This window comes from Anabrus simplex, chromosome 1 (genome assembly GCF_040414725.1).
Source record: "Anabrus simplex isolate iqAnaSimp1 chromosome 1, ASM4041472v1, whole genome shotgun sequence".
In the NCBI taxonomy this organism is placed as follows: Eukaryota; Metazoa; Arthropoda; class Insecta; order Orthoptera; family Tettigoniidae; genus Anabrus; species Anabrus simplex.
Genome location: NC_090265.1, coordinates 28,733,195 through 28,761,100, shown reverse-complemented (window position 1 = coordinate 28,761,100; position 27,906 = coordinate 28,733,195). Strand labels below are relative to the sequence as shown.

The 27,906-nt window shown below is 41.0% G+C and overlaps 2 protein-coding genes across 2 annotated transcripts in view; one reads left to right on the top strand and one right to left on the bottom strand.

The window, feature by feature from the left end:
- Positions 1 to 15,895, bottom strand: part of Nagk (N-acetylglucosamine kinase) — a 259,336-nt gene extending 243,441 nt beyond the window's left edge. The window contains exon 1 of the mRNA XM_067155983.2: positions 15,768 to 15,895. Within this exon, the coding sequence (XP_067012084.1) occupies positions 15,768 to 15,796 (29 nt within the window). The 5' untranslated portion in view covers positions 15,797 to 15,895. The remainder of the gene's footprint in view (positions 1 to 15,767) is intronic.
- A 326-nt stretch (positions 15,896 to 16,221) lies between these two features.
- LOC136883595 (hexosaminidase D) overlaps positions 16,222 to 27,906 on the top strand; it is a 113,924-nt gene continuing 102,239 nt past the window's right edge. Inside the window, exon 1 of the mRNA XM_067155982.2 lies at positions 16,222 to 17,138. Coding sequence (XP_067012083.2) covers positions 16,440 to 17,138 — 699 coding nt within the window. The 5' untranslated portion in view covers positions 16,222 to 16,439. The remainder of the gene's footprint in view (positions 17,139 to 27,906) is intronic.

Sequence of the window (27,906 nt, the reverse complement as noted above, 5' to 3'; positions counted from 1 at the left end):
AGCAACTGTGCAGGCTGTGGTGTAAAGTATGTTACCTAGCAGCAGTGCAGGCAGTGATATAAGGTATGTTACCTAGGAACTGTGCAGGCAGTGATGTAAGGTATGTTACCTAGCAACTGCGCAGGCTGTGATGTAAGGTATGTTACCTAGAAACTGCACAGGCAGTGATGTAAGGTATGTTACCTAGAAACTGGGCAGGCTGTGATGTAAGGTATGTTACCTAGAAACTGTGCAGGCAGTGATGTAAGGTATGTTACCTAGCAACTGCGCAGGCTGTGGTGTAAGGTATGTTAACTAGCAACTGCGCAGGCTGTGGTGTAAGGTATGTTACCTAGCAACTGCGCAGGCTGTGATGTAAGGTATGTTACCTAGCAACCATGCAGGCAGTGATGTAAGGTATGTTACCTAGCAAACGTGCAGCAGTGATATAAGGTATGTTATCTAGCAACCGTGTAGGCTGTTATGTAAGGTATGTTACCTAGCAACTGCGCAGGCAGTTATGTAAGGTATGTTACCTAGAAACTGCGCAGGCTAAGATGTAAGGTATGTTAACTAGCAAATGCGCAGGCTGTGGAGTAAGGTATGTTACCTAGCAACTGCGCAGGCTGTGATGTAAGGTATGTTACCTAGAAACTGCACAGGCAGTGATGTAAGGTATGTTACCTATGAACTGGGCAGACTGTGATGTAAGGTATGTTACCTAGAAACTGGGCAGGCTGTGATGTAAGGTATGTTACCTAGAAACTGTGCAGGCAGTGATGTAAGGTATGTTACCTAGCAACTGCGCAGGCTGTGGTGTAAGGTATGTTAACTAGCAACTGCGCAGGCTGTGATGTAAGGTATGTTAACTAGCAACTGCGCAGGCTGTGGTGTAAGGTATGTTACCTAGCAACTGCGCAGCTGTGATGTAAGGTATGTTACCTAGAAACTGTGCAGGCAGTGATGTAAGGTATGTTACCTAGAAACTGTGCAGGCAGTGATGTAAGGTATGTTACCTAGCAACTGCGCAGGCTGTGATGTAAGGTATGTTACCTAGCAACCATGCAGGCAGTGATGTAAGGTATGTTACCTAGCAAACGTGCAGCAGTGATATAAGGTATGTTATCTAGCAACCGTGTAGGCTGTTATGTAAGGTATGTTACCTAGCAACTGCGCAGGCAGTTATGTAAGGTATGTTACCTAGAAACTGCGCAGGCTAAGATGTAAGGTATGTTAACTAGCAAATGCGCAGGCTGTGGAGTAAGGTATGTTACCTAGCAACTGCGCAGGCAGTGATGTAAGGTATGTTACCTAGAAACTGCGCAGGCTATGATGTAAGGTATGTTAACTAGCAAATGCGCAGGCTGTGGAGTAAGGTATGTTACCTAGCAACTGCGCAGGCTGTGATGTAAGGTATGTTACCTAGAAACTGCACAGGCAGTGATGTAAGGTATGTTACCTAGAAACTGCGCAGGCTGTGATGTAAGGTATGTTACCTAGAAACTGTGCAGGCAGTGATGTAAGGTATGTTACCTAGAAACTGCGCAGGCTGTGATGTAAGGTATGTTACCTAGCAACTGCGCAGGCTGTGATGTAAGGTATGTTAACTAGCAACTGCGTAGGCTGTGGTGTAAGGTATGTTAACTAGCAACTGCGCAGGCTGTGATGTAAGGTATGTTACCTAGCAACTGCGCAGGCTGTGATGTAACGTATGTTACATAGAAACTGTGCAGGCAGTGATGTAAGGTATGTTACCTAGCAACTGCGCAGGCAGTGATGCAAGGTATGTTAACTAGCAACCGTGCAGCAGTGATGTAAGGTATGTTAACTAGGAACCGTGCAGCATTGATGTAAGGTATGTTAACTAGCAACCGTGCAGCAGTGATGTAAGGTATGTTAACTAGCAACCGTGCAGCAGTGATGTAAGGTATGTTACCTAGTAACTGTGCAGGCTGTGGTGTAAAGTATGTTACCTAGCAGCAGTGCAGGCAGTGATGTAAGGTATGTTACCTAGAAACTGCGCAGGCTGTGATGTAAGGTATGTTACCTAGAAACTGTGCAGGCAGTGATGTAAGGTATGTTACCTAGAAACTGCGCAGGCTGTGATGTAAGGTATGTTACCTAGCAACTGCGCAGGCTGTGATGTAAGGTATGTTAACTAGCAACTGCGTAGGCTGTGGTGTAAGGTATGTTAACTAGCAACTGCGCAGGCTGTGATGTAAGGTATGTTACCTAGCAACTGCGCAGGCTGTGATGTAACGTATGTTACATAGAAACTGTGCAGGCAGTGATGTAAGGTATGTTACCTAGCAACTGCGCAGGCAGTGATGCAAGGTATGTTAACTAGCAACCGTGCAGCAGTGATGTAAGGTATGTTAACTAGGAACCGTGCAGCATTGATGTAAGGTATGTTAACTAGCAACCGTGCAGCAGTGATGTAAGGTATGTTAACTAGCAACCGTGCAGCAGTGATGTAAGGTATGTTACCTAGTAACTGTGCAGGCTGTGGTGTAAAGTATGTTACCTAGCAGCAGTGCAGGCAGTGATATAAGGTATGTTACCTGGAAACTGTGCAGGCAGTGATGTAAGGTATGTTACCTAGCAACTGTGATGTAAGGTATGTTAAATAGCAACTGCGCAGCAGTGATGTAAGGTATGTTAACTAGCAACCGTGCAGCAGTGATGTAAGGTATTGTACCAGTAAAAGTTCGGGGCGTAAGGCATGAGAAGGATCTCAGGTAGTGGAAGTTGGTTTTTGGAGCCGGTACAGAGCAGGATAGACTCGCAGGGCGAATAATAGATGGTTATACCCTTTTTCAAACAATTTATTAATAATATTAATCAATTCATCACCCTGCAATGTCGATATAGAATGCAAATAATTTGTTGAAATCAAAAGGGTTAACGTAAATCTTCTTGAATGCAATTTGTGAAAATAAATAAATGTCACAGATCCAATAGTCTTTTGCGAAAACATAAAGTGTCAGTTTTTCACCTGAAGTCTTTCTAAGTATTATGACATGGCATGAACACACGTATAATTGAAAATAAGAATTTGAACTTCTGTTGAGAGTTTCTCAGTTTGTGAGCCTTGAAACATAGAACACTTGAAACTCCTAGAGTCTTTCTTATGTGAAATAGATTTTGAAAATAGATTTATCATTAAAAGATGAATTTTGAGTAATGGTGGAAAACTACGAGTATCGTCACACGCAGCACTGGTTAAACCACTGTTCACGATTGGTAAGAAAGAAAAAAAAAAAGAAAGTCAGTTTGTGACTACTCACTTATTTAAACAAAACTTGGCTTACGAATACTGATGAGAATCTGGAACATTCCGCGGGTGCGGATGATGACTCGAACTTGAAGTTCCACGAAGAAACCGTGTTGACGTCATAGATGAAATGATGTTGAAGGTAGTTGGATCTTGTAGAATTTTCTGAAGATTTCTGCTGCTCGTGGAAATGATCTTAACACACGGAACATGCAAGTAGTATTTACAGATACTATGTTAATTTTAGGACGTCCAATGAGTGATCACAGTCCTTGTTGCAAAAGAAAATACTATTTTAAACTGTCACTGAGAACGTCCAACACAGTGCAAACACGTAATATTTCTCATGACCGTCTCTAACCACAGTCTTTAAATCGTTGTCCTGGCAGATAACAATGATTCTCTAATGTTGATAGAACTATCTTATTTTAGAAAAAGTTCTTAACTTTCACTAAGTTTATCACTGTAACACGTCAAGTCCTAATATGGCACATAAATAAAAAGACATAGTCCAAGGATGTGCTATGTTAGAAAATAAGTTCTAGAGTAGTTAAAGTTACTGTACACGACAGTTTGTGTTGGTAATTTAATATTGTGTGCAATTAATTAAGTCCACACGTCATGTTGTGAATGTCCAATATATAACTTCGAACTTCACTGATTTCGTACGTGTTATACTTTGAAATGTCTGTAAGTTATATCATAGTCGCGGCACAATAGACTACTTACGGTGCGACGTCTTTTTTTTCTCAAGTACGATGGCGATTTACTAGCCCGTAATTTCGTCTCCGCGAAACACGATGAAAAGTACTGTCTTCGAGACTGCACGAACATACTATGTGAGAGCCAGTCTCCCCTCTCTCTTACTCATACACATACTGCACTGCTAGACTGGACTGCTTGCAATGAACTGAACTCAACTCACCACACAACTACCTGTTAGCCTTGACCCAGTGGCATATATAGCTGGTGCTGGGAGGGGTAGTTTCTCTCGGTCATGTGACCGTGAGTGCGTAATTTCTGTTAGATTTTAAATCATTGTAACTCAGCAACCCTAGGATGGATTAATTTGGAATTTATAGAGGTTAGTTTTCATGACGTCCGCTACAATTTAGCGTTTGTTCCATTAAAATTGGTACAGGCGTTGAAAACTCGCGAAAAAGATATTTTCGAGAAATATCTCTAGGGGAGGTGAGCTTTGAACGACAGGTGACGTCACTTGACTCCGCCTAGCGCACTCGTGGAGTCTGGTACATACTGGAACATTCTTTTACTTAGATGTTCGTACGTCGGACGGATCTTATATGCTGAGACAACATTTCTTTTGATAACTATGGACCAGGACCTAGGCTTTCCTGGTACAGTATGTTACCTAGCAACTGCGCAGGCTGTGGTGTAAGGTATGTTACCTAGCAACCGTGCAGCAGTGATGTAAGGTATGTTACCTAGCAACCGTGCAGCAGTGATGTAAGGTATGTTACATAGCAACTGCGCAGGCTGTGGTGTAAGGTATGTTACCTAGCAAATGCGCAGGCAGTGATGTAAGGTATGTTACCTAGCAACCGTGCAGCAGTGATGTAAGGTATGTTAATTAGCAACCGTGCGGCAGTGATGTAAGGTATGTTACATAGCAACTGCGCAGGCTGTGGTGTAAGGTATGTTACCTAGCAACTGCGCAGGCAGTGATGTAAGGTATGTTACCTAGCAACTGCGCAGGCAGTGATGTAAGGTATGTTACCTAGCAACTGCGCAGGCAGTGATGTAAGGTATGTTACCTAGCAACTGTGCAGACTGTGATGTAAGGTATGTTAACTAGCAACCGTGTAGCAGTGATGTAAGGTATGTTACCTAGCAACCGTGCAGCAGTGATGTAAGGTATGTTACCTAGCAACTCTGCAGGCTGTGATGTAAGGTATGTTAACTAGCAACCGTGCAGCAGTGATGTAAGGTATGTTACCTAGCAACCGTGCAGCAGTGATGTAAGGCATGTTACGTAGCAACTGCGCAGGCTGTGATGTAAGGTATGTTACCTAGCAACCGTGCAGCAATGATGTAAGGTATGTTAACTAGCAACCGTGCAGCAGTGATGTAAGGTATGTTAACTAGCAACCGTGCAGCAGTGATGTAAGGTATGTTAACTAGCAATCGTGCAGCAGTGATGTGAGGTGTGTTACCTAGCAACCGTGCGGCAGTGATGTAAGGTATGTTACCTAACAACCGTAAGCTATGTTACCCAGCAACCGTGCAGCAGTGACGTAAGGTATGTTACCTAGCAACCGTGCAGCAGTGATGTAAGGTATGTTACCTAGGAACCGTGCAGGCTGTGATGTAATGTATGTTACCTAGCAACTGTGCAGGCAGTGATGTAAGGTATGTTACCCAGCAACCGTGCAGGGAGCGATGTAAGGTATGTTACCTAGCAACCGTGCAAGCAGTGATGTAAGGTATGTTACCCAGCAACCGTGCAGGCTGTGAAGTAAGGCATGTTACCTAGCAACCATGCAGGCTGTGATGTAAAGTATGTTACCTAGCAACCGTGCAGCAGTGATGTAAGGTATGTTACCCAGCAACCGTGCAGGCAGTGATGTAAGGCATGTTAACTAGCAACCGTGTAGGCTGTAAAGTAAGGCATGTTACCTAGCAACCGTGCAGGCTGTGATGTAAGGTATGTTACCTAGCAACCGTGCAGCAGTGATGTAAGGTATGTTACCCAGCAACCGTGCAGGCAGCGATGTAAGGTATGTTACCTAGCAACCGTGCAGGCTGTGAAGTAAGGCATGTTACCTAGCAACCGTGCAGGCTGTGAAGTAAGGCATCTTACCTAGCAACCGTGCAGGCTGTGATGTAAGGTATGTTACCTAGTAACCGTGCAACAATGATGTAAGGTATGTTACCTAACAACCGTGCAGTCTGTGATGTAAGCTATATTACCTAGTAACCGTGCAGCAGTGATGTAAGATATGTTACCTAGCAACCGTGCAGTAGTGATGTAAGGCATGTTACCTAGCAACCGTGCAGGCTGTGATGTAAGGTATGTTACCTAGCAACCGTGCAGCAGTGATATAAGGTATGTTATCTAGCAACCGTGTAGGCTGTTATGTAAGGTATGTTACCTAGTAACTGTGCAGGCAGTGATGTAAGGTATGTTACCCGGCAACCGTGCAGGCAGCGATGTAAGGAATGTTACCCAGCAACCGTGCAGGTTATGTCTTATGGCTCCTTACCATTTGAAACTAGTCCGGCTCCGTGGCTAAATGGTTAGCATGTTGGTTCAACGGGTCTCGGGTTCGATTCTCGGTCGGGTCGGAGATTTTAACTTTCATTAGTTAATTTCTACGGCTCGGGGGCTGGGTGTTCGTGGCGTTTTTAGCATTAGGGTCCCATCCTGACAGACGCGCAGGTCGCCTATACGGCGTCAAATCGAACAACCTACACCAGGGCTCTCTGGAGACCACACGCCAATAATTAATCTGAAACTAGCAGCCGTTGGTGGATAGCACTGCCCGAGATCCATTTATGATCATTTGATTTTCGCAAAAGGAAAAGCGGTTTCTTTTATTAATTGCGAATTGACATGATGAACCCCCGAGTCAGAGAAAATAGCCAGATGAAGTTTAAGTCTCCGACCCGGTCTGGAATCGAACCCCCCGCCGGGTTGAGGCGCTGGCCTTCGGACCACAACTTGGCAAGTTCGATCCCGGCTCAGTCCGGTGGTATTTGAAGATGCTCAAATACGTCAATGTCGTGTCGATAGATTTACTGGCACGTGAAAGAACTGCTGTGAGACAAAATTCCGGCATCTCCGCGTCTCCGAAAACCATCAAAAGTACTTAGTGCGACGTAAAACCAAGCGTGCCAAAAGCCTGGACTAAATTTCAAACCTCTCCGCATTGTTTATATCGAGTGAGAGCTTATGACACTGTTGATTGTGATTCGTCTGTCCTATGGGGATGTTAAACCTTGAGCAGACACCCTAGTGCTAGTCGACAGGAAGCCCCAGGGGCTCTGAACTTTGGAGCGTGGGTTGGCGAGCACGGGGCCCTCAGCTGAGTCCTGGCATTGCTTCCACTTACTTGTGCCAGGCTCCTCACTTTCATCCATCCTATCCGACCTCTCTTGGTCAACTCTTGTTCTTTTCAGACCCCGACGGTATTACGTATGGAGGCCTAGGGAGTCTTTCATTTTCACGCCCTTCGTGGCCCTTGTCTTCCTTTGGCCGATACCTTCATTTTTCGAAGTGTCGGACCCCTTCCATTTTTCTCTCTGATTAGTGTTATATAGAGGATGGTTGCCCAGTTGTACTTCCTCTTAAAACAATAATCACCACCACCACCACCACCAGTCGACAGGAATAGGCTATGTGCCGTACCGTGCTTCACCCTTTCCCTTCCTACTATCATATAACGTAATTCATTTTATTAACACCTCTGATGAGGTTGATATCAGAAAGGGCATCCGGTCGTAAAAACTTGCTACGAGATTCAACTCACTTCAGACCAGACCCCGTAGAAAAACGGGACAAGGGTTCGACATATATACATACATTTCTTAGAACAACACAGCACCTGTAACAGCTAAGTAACACACATTTAATACGTGTCAGTCTCAACCCCCTTCAATATGACACTTGTTTTTTTTTTTTTCTCCCGAGATATCGTTACTGGGTAACGCTATGTCGCTATCCCCCTCCTTGTTAACTATATATACAGAGCTGAAAAGAAAAGCAACCGAAACCTCTTTCTAATAATGTCATTAACTCAATGCATTTTTGTTACAGATCTGAGGAGTTAATGATGCCACAGTACACCATAGCGGAACGTGCGTGGGCGGTAGAACATTATACTGTATGCGCAGCTATGGTGCTGGAAGAAAGAAGGGGGCCATCTCTGCAAACTGTGCTGTCTGATTTTGAGGAGACGTTTCGTTGACCTCTCTTCAATGTGTGGAAATGTTTAGGAGTACAGATAACGTTGGTAATCATAATTAAGGAAGGCCTGGAAGGTCAGGAACCACCAGATTCAATGACAATACAGGACGGATGATGGAAAAGTTCTCAGTTTCTGGCAAGAAAACGGAATGTCATATCAGGAGAGCTTGATATAGCTTGCTCTACTGTTCAACGCATGCTTGCGGATATTGGAGAGCAATCATATCGACTGCAGGTATTCCACGCGCTGAAAGAAGTAGACTTCAAAAGACGCGTGCGTTATTGTGCACGTTTTCTAACGTGCGTGTACGAAGATCCTCATTATCTCCGAAATTGGTGGTGGTCTGCCGAATGACATGTGCTTCTCAGCGGACATGTCAAGAAGCAGAACTGCCGTTTCCTCCACCGAAAAAGTTACAATATGGGCTGCAGTGTCTAGCCACTGTATCATTGGACCGTACAGGGTCTCATAAACCCCAGTCTTTGTACTCTGCGCTATGCCAGCTGCCTCAGCCCAACTTACGTCGCGCGCGTTAAGCATGTATACCATCTTATCTTATAAAAGGTGCTGGAAGTGTCATCCTTCATAATGACGGACTTCATAAATACCATTAGGATTTTCTGCACTCCAATAGCGAGAGTTATGGCCGTTCACAGGACCATTAAGATGAAACCAGGCCTCATCCGAAAAGAACACAAGCTGTGGGTCGAGTAAACGATCATTCAATAATGCAAGATGCCACTCACAATATCTCACTCTTGTGGCTGGATCAGCAGGTTTTAAACAATGGGCCCGTGTAGACCTGTACGGTTTGATGTGTAACAGCTTTGTAGCTCTGTGTGCAGGAGAAACCAAAACTCATATATACCTTGTGCTAATTGTGTGAGTGATTTATTCGGTGACCATTCAAGATTCGCACCAATGCCATCTAGCTTTTCTATTCGTGTGCGTGCATTTTTTAATTGAGCACAGATCCAGTGGTTTCAAATTTATTTACAACTACATGAACCTGTGCTCATGAAGGTGGCACTTCACCAGGAAATTGCTGAACAAATGCATCGTGTCCCCATCGAGCCGATTCGTACTTAAAATAACTTTTACGTACGAAAATACGGTGTTGCAATGATACACCACGTTAACAGCTGAGATTCAGACTGGCTATTGATGCGCGCGCCTCCCGTACAGCTGCTTAGGTCTCGGAGTGTAGAAACGCCGCTGGACGGTCTGGGTTAACAAGGGACAGGCAGATACTCCTGTAGTATCACACTCCCACTCCTCCCTGCTATCTTTTTCTTCTTAGAACTAATAGCATGTCGGAGGCAATGTAGAATAGGACGATTGCCACACGGGAGGAGCGGGCTACGCCCCCCCCCCCCAATTAAAAAACCAAACAAAAAATCATTGAATGTGAAACGGGCAACATGACCTATTCACCACACATCTGTACAGAGAGCGGATATGGTAATATTCTCTGAGCTACACAATCTTGACATGGACAAGCAAGTGTTTTCAACAAGATGGGGTTACCGGCCATACTGGCCGAGGGAATGGATGGCTACTGCAAGAATGTTCCCTGGTCGGTAAATTTTAGGAGGCACAGATTTTCCATATGCTGCACAAAATCCTGATCTGTCAGTGTGTAATGCATTTTTTGTGGGGATTACCGTACTAAACAAAAACAGTGCTTCGGACACACTCCAGTGTAGTCTACCACACCCTCGGGAGAATATCGAGATAGTTACAAAACATCAGCGGAGAGCTTACTGAGAGTGTGGACTCGTCAAACAATGGACAACTGCGTAACAAAACTGAATTGAATTAATGACATAATTAGAAAATAACTAGCAGTTTTCCGCCCGCAATGCACAAAGTATGGTGTTGTTCGTTACTATCCTCACGGATGTATTTGCAAAGTTTCGAGTAAATGAAATAAAGCACATGATTTGCTGTGGTAATAGAATGTAATATTATGTCAACAAAACACTTGAAAATACATCACACAAAGAAATTGAATTAAACGTTTCTTGGAACAACACTACGCGCCGAAATGTTAAAAAGTCCCTCAAAAGATCTTCCTCATGGAGACAAATGTACTCATAACTTTTCTCAGAATCTACCAATTTAAGTAGTTATTACCTCAAAAGAAATCGCTTGATCCACTGAGTGTTTTTAGACCAAAACAGCGTGCCTCAGTTAGAATCAAAGATACGATTACTTCAAAGACAAAAAAAAAAAAATGAAAAATCAAATAATTTGAGGAAGGCGGAAGATACGTGATTTATAGTACCTGATGACAAATCTGTGCATAAATACCTTTCAGTTAAAAAAAGAATGAAGGAAATCGACCGGATAGAATGGCCGGACTGACTGACTTTAGTTTTCATAAATTCTTTAACCACTTCAATAAGCCCAATAGGAAAGGCAGCTCTTATGAAAAATGGTTTGTTAACACGAAGAAGGATTTGCAAGAAATGAACATCACACATCAAGACATCCACAATAGAACCACCTTCAGAAACAAGCTACACACATTTAAGGGTTTCCTAGAGCCAGAAACAGCGACCAAGAAGAAACAACAATGGACGGCTGAAAGAAAAGAAGCAGCAAGCAGGAGGATGAAGGAGTACTGGCGCCAAAGAAAGTTTAAATCATGAGGAGTTATTTACGTGGTCCACAGCTGGCCAAAATCGATAGAATAATAATAAATTTCGGTTACCTTTTTTCGGGAATCACCCCGTATATGTGTAATCGTCCTTCTGTCTGTATTTCTCCAATTATTAACCTGGTACTTGGTTTTTGTATCGGACAGGATAAAGAATAGCCTATGGCTGGTTCAGTTTAATTTCTGTCTGTTACAGTATCACGGGAAAATGGATAGAGGGATTTTCATGAAACTTGTTATTAACATGGATATGGGAGTCTATCTGGTATTAGCGTACCGAGTGAGTTGGCGCGCAGCTGTGAGCTTGCATTCGGGAGATAGTGGGTTCGAACCCCACTGTCGGCAGCCCTGAAGATGGTTTTCCGTGATTTACCATTTTCGCGCCAGGCCGTACCGTAATTAAGGCCACGGCCGTTTCTTTCCCACTCTTACCCGTTCCCTATCCCATCGTCACCGTAAGGCCTATCTGTAGACTGTCGGTGCGACGTAAAGCAACGTATAACAAAAGAAAAAAAAAAGAAAATTAAATTAGCGGCATCAATTTCCCGAGACCAACCCCCCGTGGGTGGGGGCGGTAGAATAATACCCACGGTAACCCCTGCCTGTCGTAAGAAGCTACTAAAAGGGCCCCCAGGGGCTCTGAACTTGGAAGCGTGGGTTGGCCCTTAGCCGAGTCCTGACATTGCTCCCACTTGTTCCAGGCTCCTCACTTTCATCTATCCTATCCGGCCTCCCTTGGTCAACTTTTGTTCTTTTCCGACCCCGACGGTATTAGAGCACTCGAGGCCTAGGAAGCCTTTCATTTTTCACGTCCTTCGTGGCACTTGTCTTCCTTTGGCCGATAGCTTCATTTTTCGAAGTGTCGGATCCCTACCAGTTTTCCCCTCTGATTAGTATTACATAGAGGATGGTTGCCTAATTGTACTTCCTCGTAAAACAATCACCACCACCACTTTCCGACACCATTGTAACCATGGCAACCAGTGTCCGTCTATTTTCACTATAGTCGCGGCCCCCAAATTAGGCGGGTCAGATAAATTACACTGTTGCCAAGGTTGTGAAAGTTCCTTATGGGGATCACTGTAGGTATCTGGGTGATAATATAAGGAAAGATCTTCATTGGGGTAATCACATAAATCGGATTGTAATTAAAGAGTACAGGTCTCTGCACATGGTTATGAGGGTGTTTAGGGGTTGTAGGAAAGTCGTACGGGAGAGGGCATGCAAGTCTCTGGTAAGATCTCAACTAGAGTATGGTTCCAGTGTATGGGACCCTCACCAGGATTTCTTGATTCAAGAACTGGAGAAAAAAAAAAATCGAAAGAAAAGCAGCTCTATTTGTTCTGGGTGGTTTCCGACAAAAGAGTAGCGTTACAAAAATGTTGCAAAGTTTGGGTTAGGAAGAAGTGGGAGAAAGAAGAGCTGCTTGACTAAGTGGTATGTTCCGAGCTGTCAGCGGAGAGATGGCGTGGAATGACATCAGTACTGTAGACGAATAACTTTGAGTGATGTCTTTAAAAGTAGGAAAGATCACAATATGAAGATAAAGTTGGAATTCAAGAGAACAAATTGGGGCAAATATTCGTTTATAGGAAGGGGAGTTAGGGAAGGAAGATGTTCAATAAATTTCCAATTTCTTTGAAATCATTTAAGAAAAAGCTAGGAAAACAACAGATAGGGAATCTGCCATCTGGGCGACTGTCCTAAATGCAGATCAGTATTTATTGATTGTCTCTTCTGTTGCCGTTCATGTCCGATGTGACATTATTGCTGCGGGCCGCGTGAGCGAAGGGAATTATCTAACCGAGTAGATCGACCTGCCTAAATATTGGCGGTAAGTAACTGGGGAATTAGTAACTGCGTGGTCCGACTCGTTGGCGGAATGGTCAGCGTAATGGCCTTCGGTTCAGAAGGTCCCGGGTTCGAATCCAATGGCCCGGGGGGCTGGGTGTTTGTGCTGTCCCCAACATCCCTGCATCTCACACACCACACATAACACTATCCTCCACCACAATAACACGCAGTTACCTACTCATGGCAGATGCCGCCCACCCTCATCGGAGGGTCTGCCTTACAAGGGCTGCACTCGGCTAGAAGTAGCCAGACGAAATTATTAGTAGCTGCGTGGAATTATGCGTGGCGTATGAACCTGGGTAGGCTACTTGGAGACGAGAGGGTTCAAACCCTTCTTGAGTCACACTTTTTTTAAAATTTTCATTTCGTACTCGCCTAGGCATCCTCAACGAAGACTTGACTTTTCCGAACTCTCAGATATTCTTCTAAACAAGTTATAATAAATAGACACAATAAATATCGTCACGTAAGCACCACCTATGAACAATGATTACTGGTATGCAAAACCCTGATTCATCACAGTATTCCAGTTATTCTATCCCTGCTATGTTATAATTATGTTATACGCAGTAGCGGCGATTGGGAGTTAGAAGTGGTGGGGTAAAAAATTATACACAAAACAAAAACTACCCAATTTGTGGAATATAGCGGGGAGGTATATACGTCAAAACAGAAAGGAAAAAAAAGGTATAAAATGACAAGTTTTTTGATATTCTCTGTGAAAATTTCGATAGAGCGCAAAGGTTGACAGTTTACCAACTTAAGCGCGGTAATAATAGTTTTTTTTTCAGATTTTGATTCAATATTATACAATAAAACCTATGCCAAAGGTATAATATTACACATGTATTATAATTAAATAGGTACGGCATGATTACACAATTAAAATAATTTAGTATTTAACAAACTAACAGACACTAAAGAGACTGCCAAACTGACGAATGCGCGCGGCAAGCGGGTGAAACAAATCTCAAACCTTGGCAAGAAATATACCCCTGCTACCCTTGCTCACAGCGCATGCTAAGTCTCCACTATTAATACTTGCTGTGGTACTGTACAGATCGGTTAGCCGCGACGAATGATATTTTTTGCCTATTTCCGCTAATAATTTGTTTAATAATTAAAGAAAATAAACATGATAAGACAACAGGGCTTGTACAAATTGCTTGTTTTAATAATTCCTAGTTTCAGTTGGCTAAAGTGGAAAAAAATTATCCACAAAGTGGGGGTGCAGCTGCCCTCCCTCTCGCCCCCCACTAATCGCCGCTACTGTATGTTATAGGAATGTGGAGGTTGCTCACTTAAAGGACAATAGTATAGCAGTTGTTCAGCGATGTTTGTGGCTGGATCTTTCCATTTCTGAAACTTGGCACGGTTTGAACGGCAGCCTGTGAATAGTACAGTGCTGTTTGTGAAAAGTGAGAAACTGTGCCGTTTTTACCTTGATAGAACATTTCGTATGAGAGCATTGCTTTTAACCATGACATTCCAGTCGGTTAATGTTGTATCCAACATGAATACTAACGTCATTGTCTTATTTTGGTTGGAATTAGCCTTGGTATATTGTCTTCTTTTGTGCTCTTCTTTGATTCTCTTGTCTCTCTTTACGCCATTATAATGAAAAATGTCCAAATCAATATTGTGACCGGCAGCAGGCAAGAGGGGCCTGCCAATACACTGAAAACTCCCTAAACGGTCTTCACATGAGAAACGACGTTTGGCGACCTTCCCGTCGTGTTTTACTGGCAAAACTAAGAGTTATGTAATGTAGGTAATAAAATCTTATTCACAACGTGTACACTACTTCATTTAGAATTCTGTATACAGAGTAGGATTCCGTAGCGATGCACGGGTACATCAGGTAGTTACAAATAAATGTAGAAAATGGTGTAGTGATTAGATTTTATGCCATGCTAATATTTGGATAACCTATATACAATGAATGGGGTTTCCTTAATATTTTGATACTGTACTGTACTTTTAGTTCCTTATTCTGACCTGACATACTATACGAACCCCTATATCTAGCTTCACATGTTGGAGATGGTTTAAATAGAGGCAACATTTTACTTCACTTTTTATGACTAAATGTACAAATGTCCGGCCCCGCGGTGTACGGGGCAACGGGTCCGCCTGTCACCCGGCGGCCCCGGGTTCGATTCCCGGCTGGGTCAGGGGTGTTTAATTGTAAATGATTAATATCCCTGGCCTGGGGCCAATGAAGATTTCTTTCATACTAACCCTCTGTCGAACTTGACCTGGATAAAAGAATGAGATTGTGGTGTAGAGAAACAAAACAGAACAGTGAGAGAAGTGTCAAAATTGAACTTATGAGATTTGAACGTCTTCATGACATTGATGGGTTGATGGTCGATGTGACAGACTACCGTATATAACTAATACAGATGCCAGTATAAGATATAGTTTGTATATTATTGTGATGTTGTATTTTGAGTGCCATGCGCTAAATAAATAAATAAATAAATAAATAAACAAACACTTTAAGGGCAATAGCATAGGCCTACCGGTACTCGTACAATGTATTATATTTTCTGTCAGTTGAATGATGATCTTTTGAACAAAAATTATACTAACACTAATTAATTATGCCCCGTTTTTAAACGTTGCATTTTAAACAGCTTAAACAATATTTTATCTCAGGCAAATACAAAATAGTGACGGAAGTAACAAATGTTTCCTATCTAGGATCACTTTTCACTCGCCTTTTTTTTCTGACTTCACTCACATCAGAAGCACAGAAATCGGTCGATCGTGACTGCACTGATTGACACAAAAAGTTCTACGCTTACCGGAGCAACGACATCCAGAGTTTGAGAACAAAATATTTTAACATATGGGCCATGCTTGCAAAGTGCACAACTGTTAGGAACAAAATTTACTCCAATGCTTCAACAACTCTTGCTCAGAAGTAGTGACAACGTTACTATATATTTGACGTTGTGGTCGAATCAGTAATATCTTGAATAGTCTTTTTGTTTTTGATAAATCTGTTTTGCAGCAAAAAGAAAAAAAACCTGTAAATCGCAACAAGATTTTATAACTTACTTACCCTTCTATGCCTCCAAGTATTACATTCATTGTAGAGCGGTGAATTGTAACATATGCTGCCAGTAAACCGAATCCCCCGCCGTATATTCCTATCACTTCAACCTTCACTCCTTGGAGATCGTTCCACAACTGAACGATACCTATCAGGATCCACTCATACAATATTGTTGTCAGTCACAGCTGTTCTTGGCAGCTGACGTGACGATGTACAGAAGTACCAATAGGATTCAGACAGTAAACGTAACTTGATCAACTTATAAAGATGTAACAACATTCTCTTGAAGTATGATGCACAGCAGAATAAGTATCCCAAAGTAAACTCATTGCATCAAAATGTTCATGCTTTAGACTAAAATGTTACTAATGAGAGCTCATTATGATGGATACCCTCTCGTAGTTGGCTACCCTGAGTGCGAACAATATTGTGCTACCTAGTGGGCTACATAACAAAAAATTGAAAAATTGTGCGACTGGTGAGCAAGTTGATGAGTGTGTAACGTTTAAATTTTAAGTGAATTATCATTTATATCAGATGTGATAATATAAATATGGAACTTTTGACACCAGTTCCACAATTCCTTCTGGATGCTAGAATGATATCCTTATTAGAAACATCTTAGAATGTTTGGTTGTTAAATAACTGTTGAAAGAGGTTATATTATAATACGTGAAAATGTTCCGAATTCGAACCAAAACGCAAATGACTGTTGTGGGTATGACGATTATTACCCTCGTATTGATATTATTTAGAATATCGGCAAGTGATGAAGTAAGTCCTGCGTTTGAAAAAGAGAGAGATCACAGTATGCAAACATCACATTCACTAGTTCATAAGTTGGAGGATATTAGCGAAGTCTCGTCTATGACACAGAGTCCGAAACATATTGCAAAACAGAAAGAATCAGAAGCACGTATTATGGCTGATATACGAGTAAGATCACAAGATGACAGAATAGGCAGAAAACTGATGCTACCTAATGAAAAGGTCCATATCATGAGCAATTTAGATGCAGAAAATAATGATATAAAATGGAGTGAAAATAAGCTGTTTTCTGGTGACCGTATTGTTCATTTGGATTTAAAAGGAGCTCCTCCAAAAATTTCCTATTTTGAAGAATTATTTCCTTTATTTCGCAAGTTAGGAGCTACAGGACTTCTCATCGAATATGAGGATATGTTTCCTTACAATGGCACTTTGCAGGACATTCCCGCTTATAATGCCTATTCTAGGTCTGATATTAAACAAATTCTCCATCTAGCCAAGATCAATATGCTGGAAGTAATACCTCTCATACAAACATTTGGACATATGGAATTCATACTTAAGCTTGAAAAATATAGTTACTTGAGAGAAGTCTCAACTTATCCTCAGGTAAGTTGCAAAGAGAATATTTTAGAATTTGAATGTTTAGTACTTTTGGCATATCATGTGCATCTGTTTACAGTCATGTCTATTTTGTTTTATTTCTAAATAACACATTCAAGACAGTGAACAGCAATGTATTTAATTCATTTAGTGACTGTTCAAACTGTTGACTAATATTCACATTTACTCACCCTCTCTTATGCTTAGAAATAGAGTTACCGGTAATATACTGTAGATTTTTAATATGTTATGTGTAGCCAAAGTAACAAATATGGAAATAAGAAAAATTGTTTACAGTTATTTTTAGTCCATTTGTATATAAGGGACAATAGTTTGGGGTTATAGTAACAGAATAACTTAATACTTTTAAAAATTCAGAAAAATCTTTGACCTTTTCAGGAGTAGGTAGGCCTTCATTTTGCATAGGCCTACAAGGTTCCAGTCATTGATATTCATTCTCAGCTGAGACAGTTGATAATATATAGGGAGATTGAGTGGCAGGCCACCCCTCTTTCAAATAAGTTTAGAATGATTAAAGAAACTTCGAAGGTATGGAAGACTACTCATCGGGTTGCTTGGAGAGAAGCAGTGGTATAATGTCATCTTCGGATCGGCCGTGGTATAGCAACGCACTCCTACTTACTGAAGGGAGAAAGTTCCCTGCCTCTGGCGTGTACTTGCGGCAGTTATTTGACCGTGGTACACATCCTTATAACCTGGCCCATGTGTGCTGTAGTCTAAAACTTCTGAGTACCATCTCCTGCATTCTACAAGATGATGAGCAGTCATTAGAGCTCATCATCCATTTATGAGGGATGGTGGCCTGTTTTACCATGTTTAAAAGTGGAGTTTCTATTTGTTTTTAATTTTCATGTTATTCTTAACTGTGTTTTTATTCTTTTGGCTATCATTTAGTCTGTCTTTGTGTGTTTTTAATGTTTTTTAAACTTTTAACTTGAATGAAATAGGCCCTATATGATTTCACTTCAAAAGCAATACTTATTCCATTTTAATCTATTTTAAAATCAGGTTGTAAGAAAATAAGGCATTGCAAATTAGATCCACTGAATATTTTAACTTCATAATCATTTTCTTCATCATTAAGTCAGTGGGTAAATTTTAATTACACACTCTTCACTGTAAACTATTATGCCTTTCAGTATTGAGTGTACAGGCCTCTTTGAATTATCAATCAATCAATCAATCAATCAATCAATCAATCAATCAATCAATCAATCAATCAGTCAATCAGGTGGCAGATTCCCTATCTGTTGTTTTCCTAGCTTTTTCTTAAATGATTGCAAAGAAATTGGAAATTTAGTGAACATCTCCCTTGGTAAGTTTTTCCAATGCCTAACTCCCCTTCCTATAACGATCCACCCTCAAAATCTATTTGCAATTAGCTCTGTGATCTTTAGTTCCACATCTCTTATATTTATATCAAGTACAATAGAACCCTGTTTATCCGAAATAAAAGGGGTTGACGCATTTTTTCGGATGACACATATAAATATTTTCGGAAGTTAAATGTCGAAATAAAAATGCATAAACTCTGTTCAGCAAAGGTGCGTACTGTATATTAACATTAAAATGTTTACATAATGCCACTCATTGTATAAAATTAGTGATTTTCTTATGAATTTTCTTAGTGCAGCTATGTCGCACCACCGTTTAATCAGCAATAAATCGCTGGTGTAGATTCATTGCTTTGTTCAACAAAGCGCAAAGACAATCTGAAATAATTAAAAATTGTTTTGTTACTACTGAACTGAATACTGTGTACAGTAATTGTATTACAGTACTGTAATTAAAGCGTGTGGTACTGTATTTTAATAAAAATTCGAAATCAATTTTGCCTCCAATGCATTAAATCCATCATCTGTTGTAACTCAATTCTCAAAACTACCATTGTCAAGGTCGGAGTCGTCTGCATAATCTTCATGACGAATAATACAGTAATAATAATAATAATAATAATAATAATAATAATAATAATAATAATAATAATAATAATAATAATAATAATTCCTGCTTGTTCAAGAAAAAGGGTATCATGGAACGAACTAGAGGGTAAGAAACTGTTTTGTTTTATGCTACACGTGCATTCTGGCATAAGTCATAATATAAAAATAGGGTTTGCCTAGTAGCTCTCAGCACATAGAGCAAGAGAATTACTAATATCGACGGCTAAGAACGAGAGGGTAAAAACAAGATATTAAAATACAATTTTTCCAGAGCATTTCGGTTAAGCCGGGTTTCGGTTAAGCGAAGTTCGGTTAGGCGGGGTTCTACTGTATATACAATAATAAAGTTTTATTATGAATCCACCTGTTCAATACATTATAATGTTGTTACATTAAAATAACTTCATTAGTTAAAAAGTTACATATGGGACATGTTTCGCTCTCTTATAGAGCATCATCAGCCAAATCCGAATCTCAAACAATTGTTATTTACGTAACAAAGACTTAAGAACCATTAGAACACTTTTGACAAACTTAAAACTTATTCTATTCAAAAATCATAAAATATAAAATCCTTGTATACATGGCTTTTATATTTTATGATTTTTGAATAGAATAAGTTTTAAGTTTGTCAAAAGTGTTCTAATGGTTCTTAAGTCTTTGTTACGTAAATAACAATTGTTTGAGATTCGGATTTGGCTGATGATGCTCTATAAGAGAGCGAAACATGTCCCATATGTAACTTTTTAACTAATGAAGTTATTTTAATGTAACAACATTATAATGTATTGAACAGGTGGATTCATAATAAAACTTTATTATTGTATACTAACAGATTTCAATACGGATTAAAACATGAGATTAGTCACTTTCTACTGTATAACCATCGACACCTTGATCTCCATCTGCTTCTCTTACTACAAAGGGCCGATAACCTAGCTGTTAGGCCCCTTTTAACAACAAACAAACAACAATCTTACTACAAATGAAAAAGTCCTAAAATTCCCATCCCACAGATTATCTCTACTAAAATAAAAAGTCCCTATCATGCGAGTACTGAAGTTTACAACATTATCATTAATTGTATGGCTTTCAATACATACATACATATATACAGTACATTATCATTATAGACTGTTATGCCTTTCAGCGTTCAGTCTGCAAGCCTCAGTGAATTTACTAAACGTCGCCACAATCCACTATTTATAACTAGTTCTGTGGCCTCATTTAGTTCTACACCTCTTATCTTTAAATCGTTAGAAACTGAGTCTAACCATCGTCATCTTGGTCTCCTACTTCTCTTAACCTCCATAACAGAGTCCATTATTCTCCTAGGTAACCTATCCTCCTTTATTCGCCTTACATGACCCCACCACCGAAGCCGGCTTATGCGTACAGCTTCATCAAATGAGTTCTTTGCTAACTTAGTCTTCATCTCCTCATTCTGAGTACCCTCCTGCCATTGTTCCCACCTACCAGCAATCGTTCTTGCTACTTTCATGTCTGTTACTTCTAACTTATTAATAAAAAAGTAAACTCGTGTCCTCATCCCGAGGTAGTGCAGCTCTTTTCAGGCACACCCCCAATGGAGGTGAGCTGCATGTACCATTCTAACAACATACCAGCCCTCCTCCCATTCTTAAATTTCTGGCAGTACCGGGAATCGAACCTGGACCTGGGAGGACGGCAGCTAATAACGCTAATAGCTCCGCTACGAAGGCGGACAACTTATTAATAAGATATCCTGAGTCCACCCAGCTTTCGCTCCCGTAAAGCAAACAGACCGGTGCAAAGATAGTTTTGTCTGGGAGCTGACTTCCTTCTTACAGAATACTGCTGATCGCAACTGCGAACTCACTGCATTAGCTTTACTACACCTTGATTCAATCTCACTTACTGTACTACCAGCCTGGGAGAACACACAACTTAAATACTTGAAATTATCTACCTGTTCCAGCTTTGTATCGCCAATCTGACATTCAGTTTTGTTGAATTTCTTACCTACTGACATCAGTTTTGTCTTCGAAAGGCTAATTTTCATACCATACTCATTGCACCTATTTCCAAATTCCAAGACTGCAGGCTTTCGGCACAATCTGCCATTAAGACCAAGTCGTCAGCATAGGCCAGACTGCTTACTACATTTCCACCTAACTGAATCCCTCTTTGCCACTTTATATCTTTCAGCAGATGATTCATGTAAACTTGCAAACAGCAAAGGTGAAAGATTACAGCCTTGTCTAACCCCTGTAAGTACCCTGAACCAAGAACTCATTCTACCATCAATTCTCACTGTAGCCCAATTGTCAACATAAATTCCTTTAATTGATTTTAATAATCTACCTTCAATTCCATAGTTCCTCAGTATGGTGAACATCTTTTCCCTTGGTACCCTGTCATACACTTTCTCTAGATCTACAAAACATAAACACAGCTGTCTATTTCTCTTGTAACATTTTTCAATTACCTGGTGCTTACTGAAAATCTGATCCTGAAACTACACTGGTTTTCATCCAACTTCTTCTCAACTACTGTTCGCACCCTCCCTTCCAAGATGCCAGTGAATTTTGCCTGGTATACTAATCAATGAGATACCTCGATAGTTGTTGCAATCCTTCCTGTTCCCTTGCTTATAGATACGTGCAATTAGTGCTTTTGTCTAATCTGAAGGTACCTTACCAACACTCCATGCTAATCTTAGTACTCTATGAAGCCGTTTCATCCCTGCCTTCCCACTATACTCCACCACTTCAGGTCTAATTTCATCTATTCCTGCTACTTTATGGCAATGGAGTTTATTTACCATCCTTTCCACTTCCTCAAGCATAATTTCACCAACATCATTTTCCTCCTCCCCATGAGCTTGGCTGTTCGTAACACCACCAGGAAGATTCCCCTTTACGTTCAGAAGATTTTCAAAATATTCCCTCCACCTCTCCAGTGATTCCCTGGGATCTATTATGAGTTCACCTGAATTACCCAAAACACTGTTAATTTCCTCTTTCCCTCCCTTCGTAAATTTTTTAATTACTGTCCAGAAAGGTTTCCCACTTGCTTGACCTAGTCTTTCCAGATTATTACCAAAAAATTCCCACGACTTCTTTTTGGATTCAACAACTATTTGTTTCGCTCTGTTTCTTTCATCTACGTACAAATCCCTGTCTGCCTCGGCCCTTGTTTGGAGCTATTTCTGATAAGCCTTCTTTTTATGTTTACAAGCTGCTCTCACATCATTCCACCAAGATGTTCTCTTTTTCCCATCTTTACACACAGTTGTTCCTAGGCATTCCCTTGCTGTTTCTACTACAGCATCCAACCCATTCTCTTTCTATATCCTGAACCTGCTTACTGTCTACTGTTCGAAACTTCTCACTAATCATATCTATGTACTTGTGTCTAATTTCCTCATCCTGGAGATTTTCTACGCTTTTTTTTGCAGACAGATTTTACTTTCTCTATCCTAGGCCTAGAGATACTCAGTTCACTCCAGATCAGACAATAAGACAACATTAATTATACAAGAACGACGTGGATGCATACATACACACAAGGGTTGGTTTTTAAATTTTGACAACTATTTTCTTTATTGATGCATAGTATACATTCCTGGTTCTAAATTTCATAGGCCTTTGACACAGTCACTAGCGTTGCGTACAATATATTCCCAACAATGCAGAAGCCGTTGGATCCTGTTGGCATTGCCTAGTCTGTCGATGGTGCGAAGAGATTGGTCATTGGGCTGTAAAACGTCTTCAGTTATACGGAAGTGCTTCCCGCGTAGTGGCTCCTTTATCTTAGGGATTAGATTGAAGTAGCAGGGACTTAAATCTGGAGAGCACAGTGGGTGATAGAGCATTTCCCAGCCCCAGCGATTGGACAATTCAGACACAACTCCTGCTGTGTGTGCCCTGGCATTGTCATACAGAACAATGGATGGATTATCCATGAAGTGTCGTCGTTTTCTTCTCAGAGCTGCTCGCAGATTGCTTTGCAAAAATGAACAGTAGTACGCTGCATTAACGGTCTGCCATGGGGAAACGGTATGTGTTAAGGTCGCACCATCCCAATCATAGGCAAGAATCAGCATTGCCTTCACATTGGTGGGAGTTTGACGAACTGTTTGTTTTGGTGGTGACCCTTGATGATGCTGCTCCTACAGTTTCAGCTGTGGTTCCTAAGATTTGGCCCAGAAACCCATTTTGACGCAATTTTCCACTTGTACAGGTGATCCTTCAGGATGTGAAGCACAGTCAAATTCGCCAGTCCTGTATAATTGGTAGTGAGAGAAAAAACACTGAGGAAGAGGACAGTAAGGTCCTCGAAACATGTACAGTGTATGAGGTGATAAAAAAATTAATTAAACAACTCAGAGTATTGACAAGGCTGATGTTAATTATGAAAGATATATTTATTGGAGTAGAGTCCTGTATCTTGCGCTAATTCATGAATTGTTATATTCCGATCCATCTCTAATAATGCATACACAGTCTGTACATGTTCGGCACTTACTGGTGGGTGACCAGATCGAGGTATGTCCAACACATATTCACGCCCTTGTCGGGAGGCTGCAACCCACCTTGCTACGGTAACGCAGCTGCCCTGCACGCCTCTCGCAGTTCTTGGTGACACTGTTTTGCCGTGCGATCTCTAGCACACTGAATTTTTAACAAGCTTCTCTGTTCATGTTTGGAAAACATGGTGCTGTCTTTCATGAGCGCTTGCTCACAACTGCTCATGTTCACCCGGCCACTGTGAACGGACATGAATGGACGTGGAAGGGGAAGGGCGAGGTCATGTACTCTGAGGGAGGGGAGGACGCAGGTCAGCAACCTCTGGTGAGAATGTTAGAGCTCGGCTCCGTTACAAAGCTACGCTGGAGCATGGTTGCCGAAACTTAAAAACCAACCTATGTATTTACATAATTCACAAATTAATGTCCAGGCTCCTTAAATACTCCACTGAGTCAGGTGTTATGTGCACAAAACTCCCTGAGTTTACCATGGTAAGCTCTCAAAGAACACTCGTGTACAATGTGAGCACCACCATCGCTAACTTCCTCCACTTGAACACCATGGCCAGCCCATGACAAGTTCTGTGGCATGCCACACAACTTGTAATAAATAGGTTGAAACTCTTGCAAATTAGCATAGTTCATTACGCTTTAAGAAGGAAGTATGTCGCAATTAGTTCTTTGGCCATATTTTTTACAATTTTTTTTCCTTTTTTTTTTTTTACAAGCGAATGGACCACTAAGGATCACGCTACAACTTCATTTCTTTCTCTTCGTGTGGAGTTTTCTCTGTGTCCAATACTCCTTCATGCGTTCGCTGGCCTGCTTCCGTTGTTCATCTGTCCAGGCTCTTCCGGTCTTCCTAGTTCTTCCTGCGGCTTGAACACCTTCCAAATTCTTCAGTGTGTTCCTAAACGTATTCCTTTCTAACAGCTGGTCTTCCAAGATGCTTAACCTTTCCATATCCTTCTTCGTTTCCTTAATCCATGCTGTAGTAGTCTTTTTTTCTCCAGAAGTAATGAAATATCTGTTTGGTAAGTCTGTTTGCGTTCATTCTGTATAGATGTCCAAGAAACGCCAGCCTCCTTTTCTTCATGGTCTCTGAGATTCTTTCCACCTTCTGGTAAACTTCTTTGTTACTCCGAAGTTTCCATCCGCTTTCAGTTTGGACAGCTCCTATAATTTTTCTGAGGATTCTTCTTTCCAGGACCTCTAGCTTCTCCAGCTTGTAGTTCATGGACATTTACAAATTTTTTAGCTTAAAACAAAAATATATCTTATTCCTAAAATTTACCTGTTTTTAAAATGTAACTTTCAGTGATGTTTGCAGAACAAAAACATGAAATATTCAGTCAAATGAATTTATATGCAATGATATCTAATACCTAAACAAAGTCAAATGAGAGGGTTTCATGATGATTTTAAAGGAAATTAACCCAGCAACGGGCGCGTGGTGAGGGAATCTCTCACCCCTTGATTTCATCATGTCCCACTGCATGAGTCTCTCCTTGTAGGTATTCCAAGTTCATAGTTTTCCGCAACTGTTGCTTGTTGATGAAGGTTCGTTGTTTTCGTTTGCAGTGCATTGTTGTCGTCCTTGCAGTTCAGTGAGATTTTCCCTCACCTTGCGCCTTGTTACGTTACTATTTCTGGCATAATTAAGCAAAGTAGAATATCCTATATTTGTAACTAACATATTGTAAAATACAATAATTCTTATGAAAATAAATACAGAAAGCTTTAAATCCCCAATTAAATCTAAATATGTACTATAAAGATGATCTTGTTCATTCATTTCATAGGTGAGAGAAAATTCCACCACGCACCCGCTCCCATTCCAACTCAACACGCGCCCGTAGAACATCCTACATTTGTAACTAAAATATTGTAAAATACAATAATTCTTATGAAAAGAAATACAGAAAGCTTTAAATTCTCAATTAAATCTAAATATGTACTATAAAGATGATTTTCTCCATTCATTTCATGGGTGAGAGAAAATCTCACCACGCGCCCTTTGCCGGGTTAACCAACGGCACACTAGACAGTAAAAAGTAATAAACAGGACCTTAACTGACACGCTAGTCAAAAAAAGATTGCTTCCCTGGCTTAGCCCATGTCCAGGATCCTCAATCACCTGCCTCCATTCCTCCCAGTACTCGGCTTTCCTTCTCAAGCATTTAACTCCCATCTTTCTAAGGTCGTCCTCAACATCATCAATCCATCTCTTCCTGGGCCTTCCTCCTCCTCCTTCCTTCTGGTTTTCCTATAAAGACTTTTTTGACAGTACTGGTTTCTGTCATCTCTGAACATGACCACCCCACCAAATTCTTCCCTGCTTAATTTTAACAACAATATCTGGCTGGCCAAACAATCCTTACAGTTCTGCATTTGTCTTCATGCTCCATCCATTCTGATCTCTAACTGCTCCAATTACCTTTCTCAATATCTTCCTTTCCCACTGTAACAGCCACTGTTCTTCTCTAGTAGCCACTATCCAGCATTCTGAGTCATACATCACTATCACTATAGGTCTTAGTACTGTTGTATATATTTTTATTTTCGTATTCCTACTGACATTCTTGGATTTAAACATATTTTGTAAGGCGTAAAAGTATCGGTTCCCACTTATCCTTTCCTGTATTTCCACAGAGGTTATATTGTCTGCAGTTATTATTGAGCCTAGATATTTGAAAGTTGTAACTCTTTGATATTATTTCCCGTGTATTCCCACTGTGGTCCTTCCTCTTACTCCCTCTGTGTCTCCCATCTTCATATACAGTGGAACCTTGGATTGCGAGCATAATTCGTTCCGGCAACATGCTCGTAATCCAAATCACTCGTATATCAAAGCAAATTTTCCCATAAGAAACTACTGAAACTCGGATGATTCGTCCACAACACAAAAACATTTATTCGCATAACATTTCTAAAACAAAATATAACGTAAAACAATTAAACTGCACTTTACCTTACAATAGAATCATTGTTGGTGTGAGGGAGACGATAGATGACATGAGAAGAGTTACTGTGTAGCATGAATTTCACTAACGGAATCACTGCTGTCGGTTGGCTCATTGGAAGTGTTTTCTTTTCGTGCAACTTTAACGAGGAACCTGTCCAATGACTGTTGCTTTTGCCTCTTTTTGAGGATTTCACAAAAATGTGACATTGCATTGTCATTGAACAGATTCATCCACTGTAATCATCTCCTTCTTCCGACCAAATTCCTTTTTAGCCTTATTTTCGTTCACAGGGCCCATCGTTGCAGAACAGTTATATCACAGATGACAGAAACAAAACATGTACACTCGTACTGTGTTGACTATGCGAGCGAGGCACGCCAACTGAAGTCCAGCGCGGGAAATAATTCCACACACTTTCCCAGAAAGAGAGTGGCGGGGGAGTGGAAAACAAAGGCACAGGGGAGGTGAAAACGTACGTAATCGTGACGCTCGTATTGTGAAACCTCACTCGCTTATCAAGTCACAATTTATTTAAAATATTTGCTCATCTTGCAAAACACTCATAGTCCAAGTTACTCGCAATCCGAGGTTCCACTGTACTTTGTTTTACTGTATTTATATTTGCTTCTAGCCCTAAGTCCCGTGCTTTCTCTTCTAACAAAGCATAGTTCTCTTCAAGAGATCTTTCGTTTCGTGCAGTAATTGCCAGATCATCAGCATATGCTATCACTTGTACTAATCTGTTCAGGATGGTTCCCCCGGGGTTGATATGTAGTTGCTGTATTACTTTTTTGAGTGCTAAATTGAATAGGAGTGTGGAGAGACATCCCCCTGTCTCAACCCCTTTTCAACTAAGAACGCCTCTGACAGATCCTGTTCCACTCTCACCTTGCATACTGTTGTTTCCAAGGTCATTTCTGTCAACCTAACCAATTTCCTCGGGATTCCAAACTCTCTCATAATTTTATAAATTTTTCCTCTATCTAGACTGTCTTATGCCTGTTTAAAGTCAACATACAGCTGGTGCAGCTGCTTATAATACTCATAAAACTTCTCCAGTAATTGTCGCAATATAAAAATCTGATCGAGTGTAGAGCGATTTTTTTCTAAAACCTGCTTGATAATCCCCTAGTATCAGAGCCCTGCAGCCAGGCCCACCACGCAGCACTTCAAACCCACGGGCTCCGGCAGCCCAGCCCGTGCAGTGCCGTTCTTTTCTGATGCGGCCGCGTACTGGCCCACAGCACTGGTCTTATACAGCCCATCGCAGTCCACCGCACTGGGCGGGCTCAGTGGAATAACCTTGAGCACTTCTCCACAATAACATGTGCGCC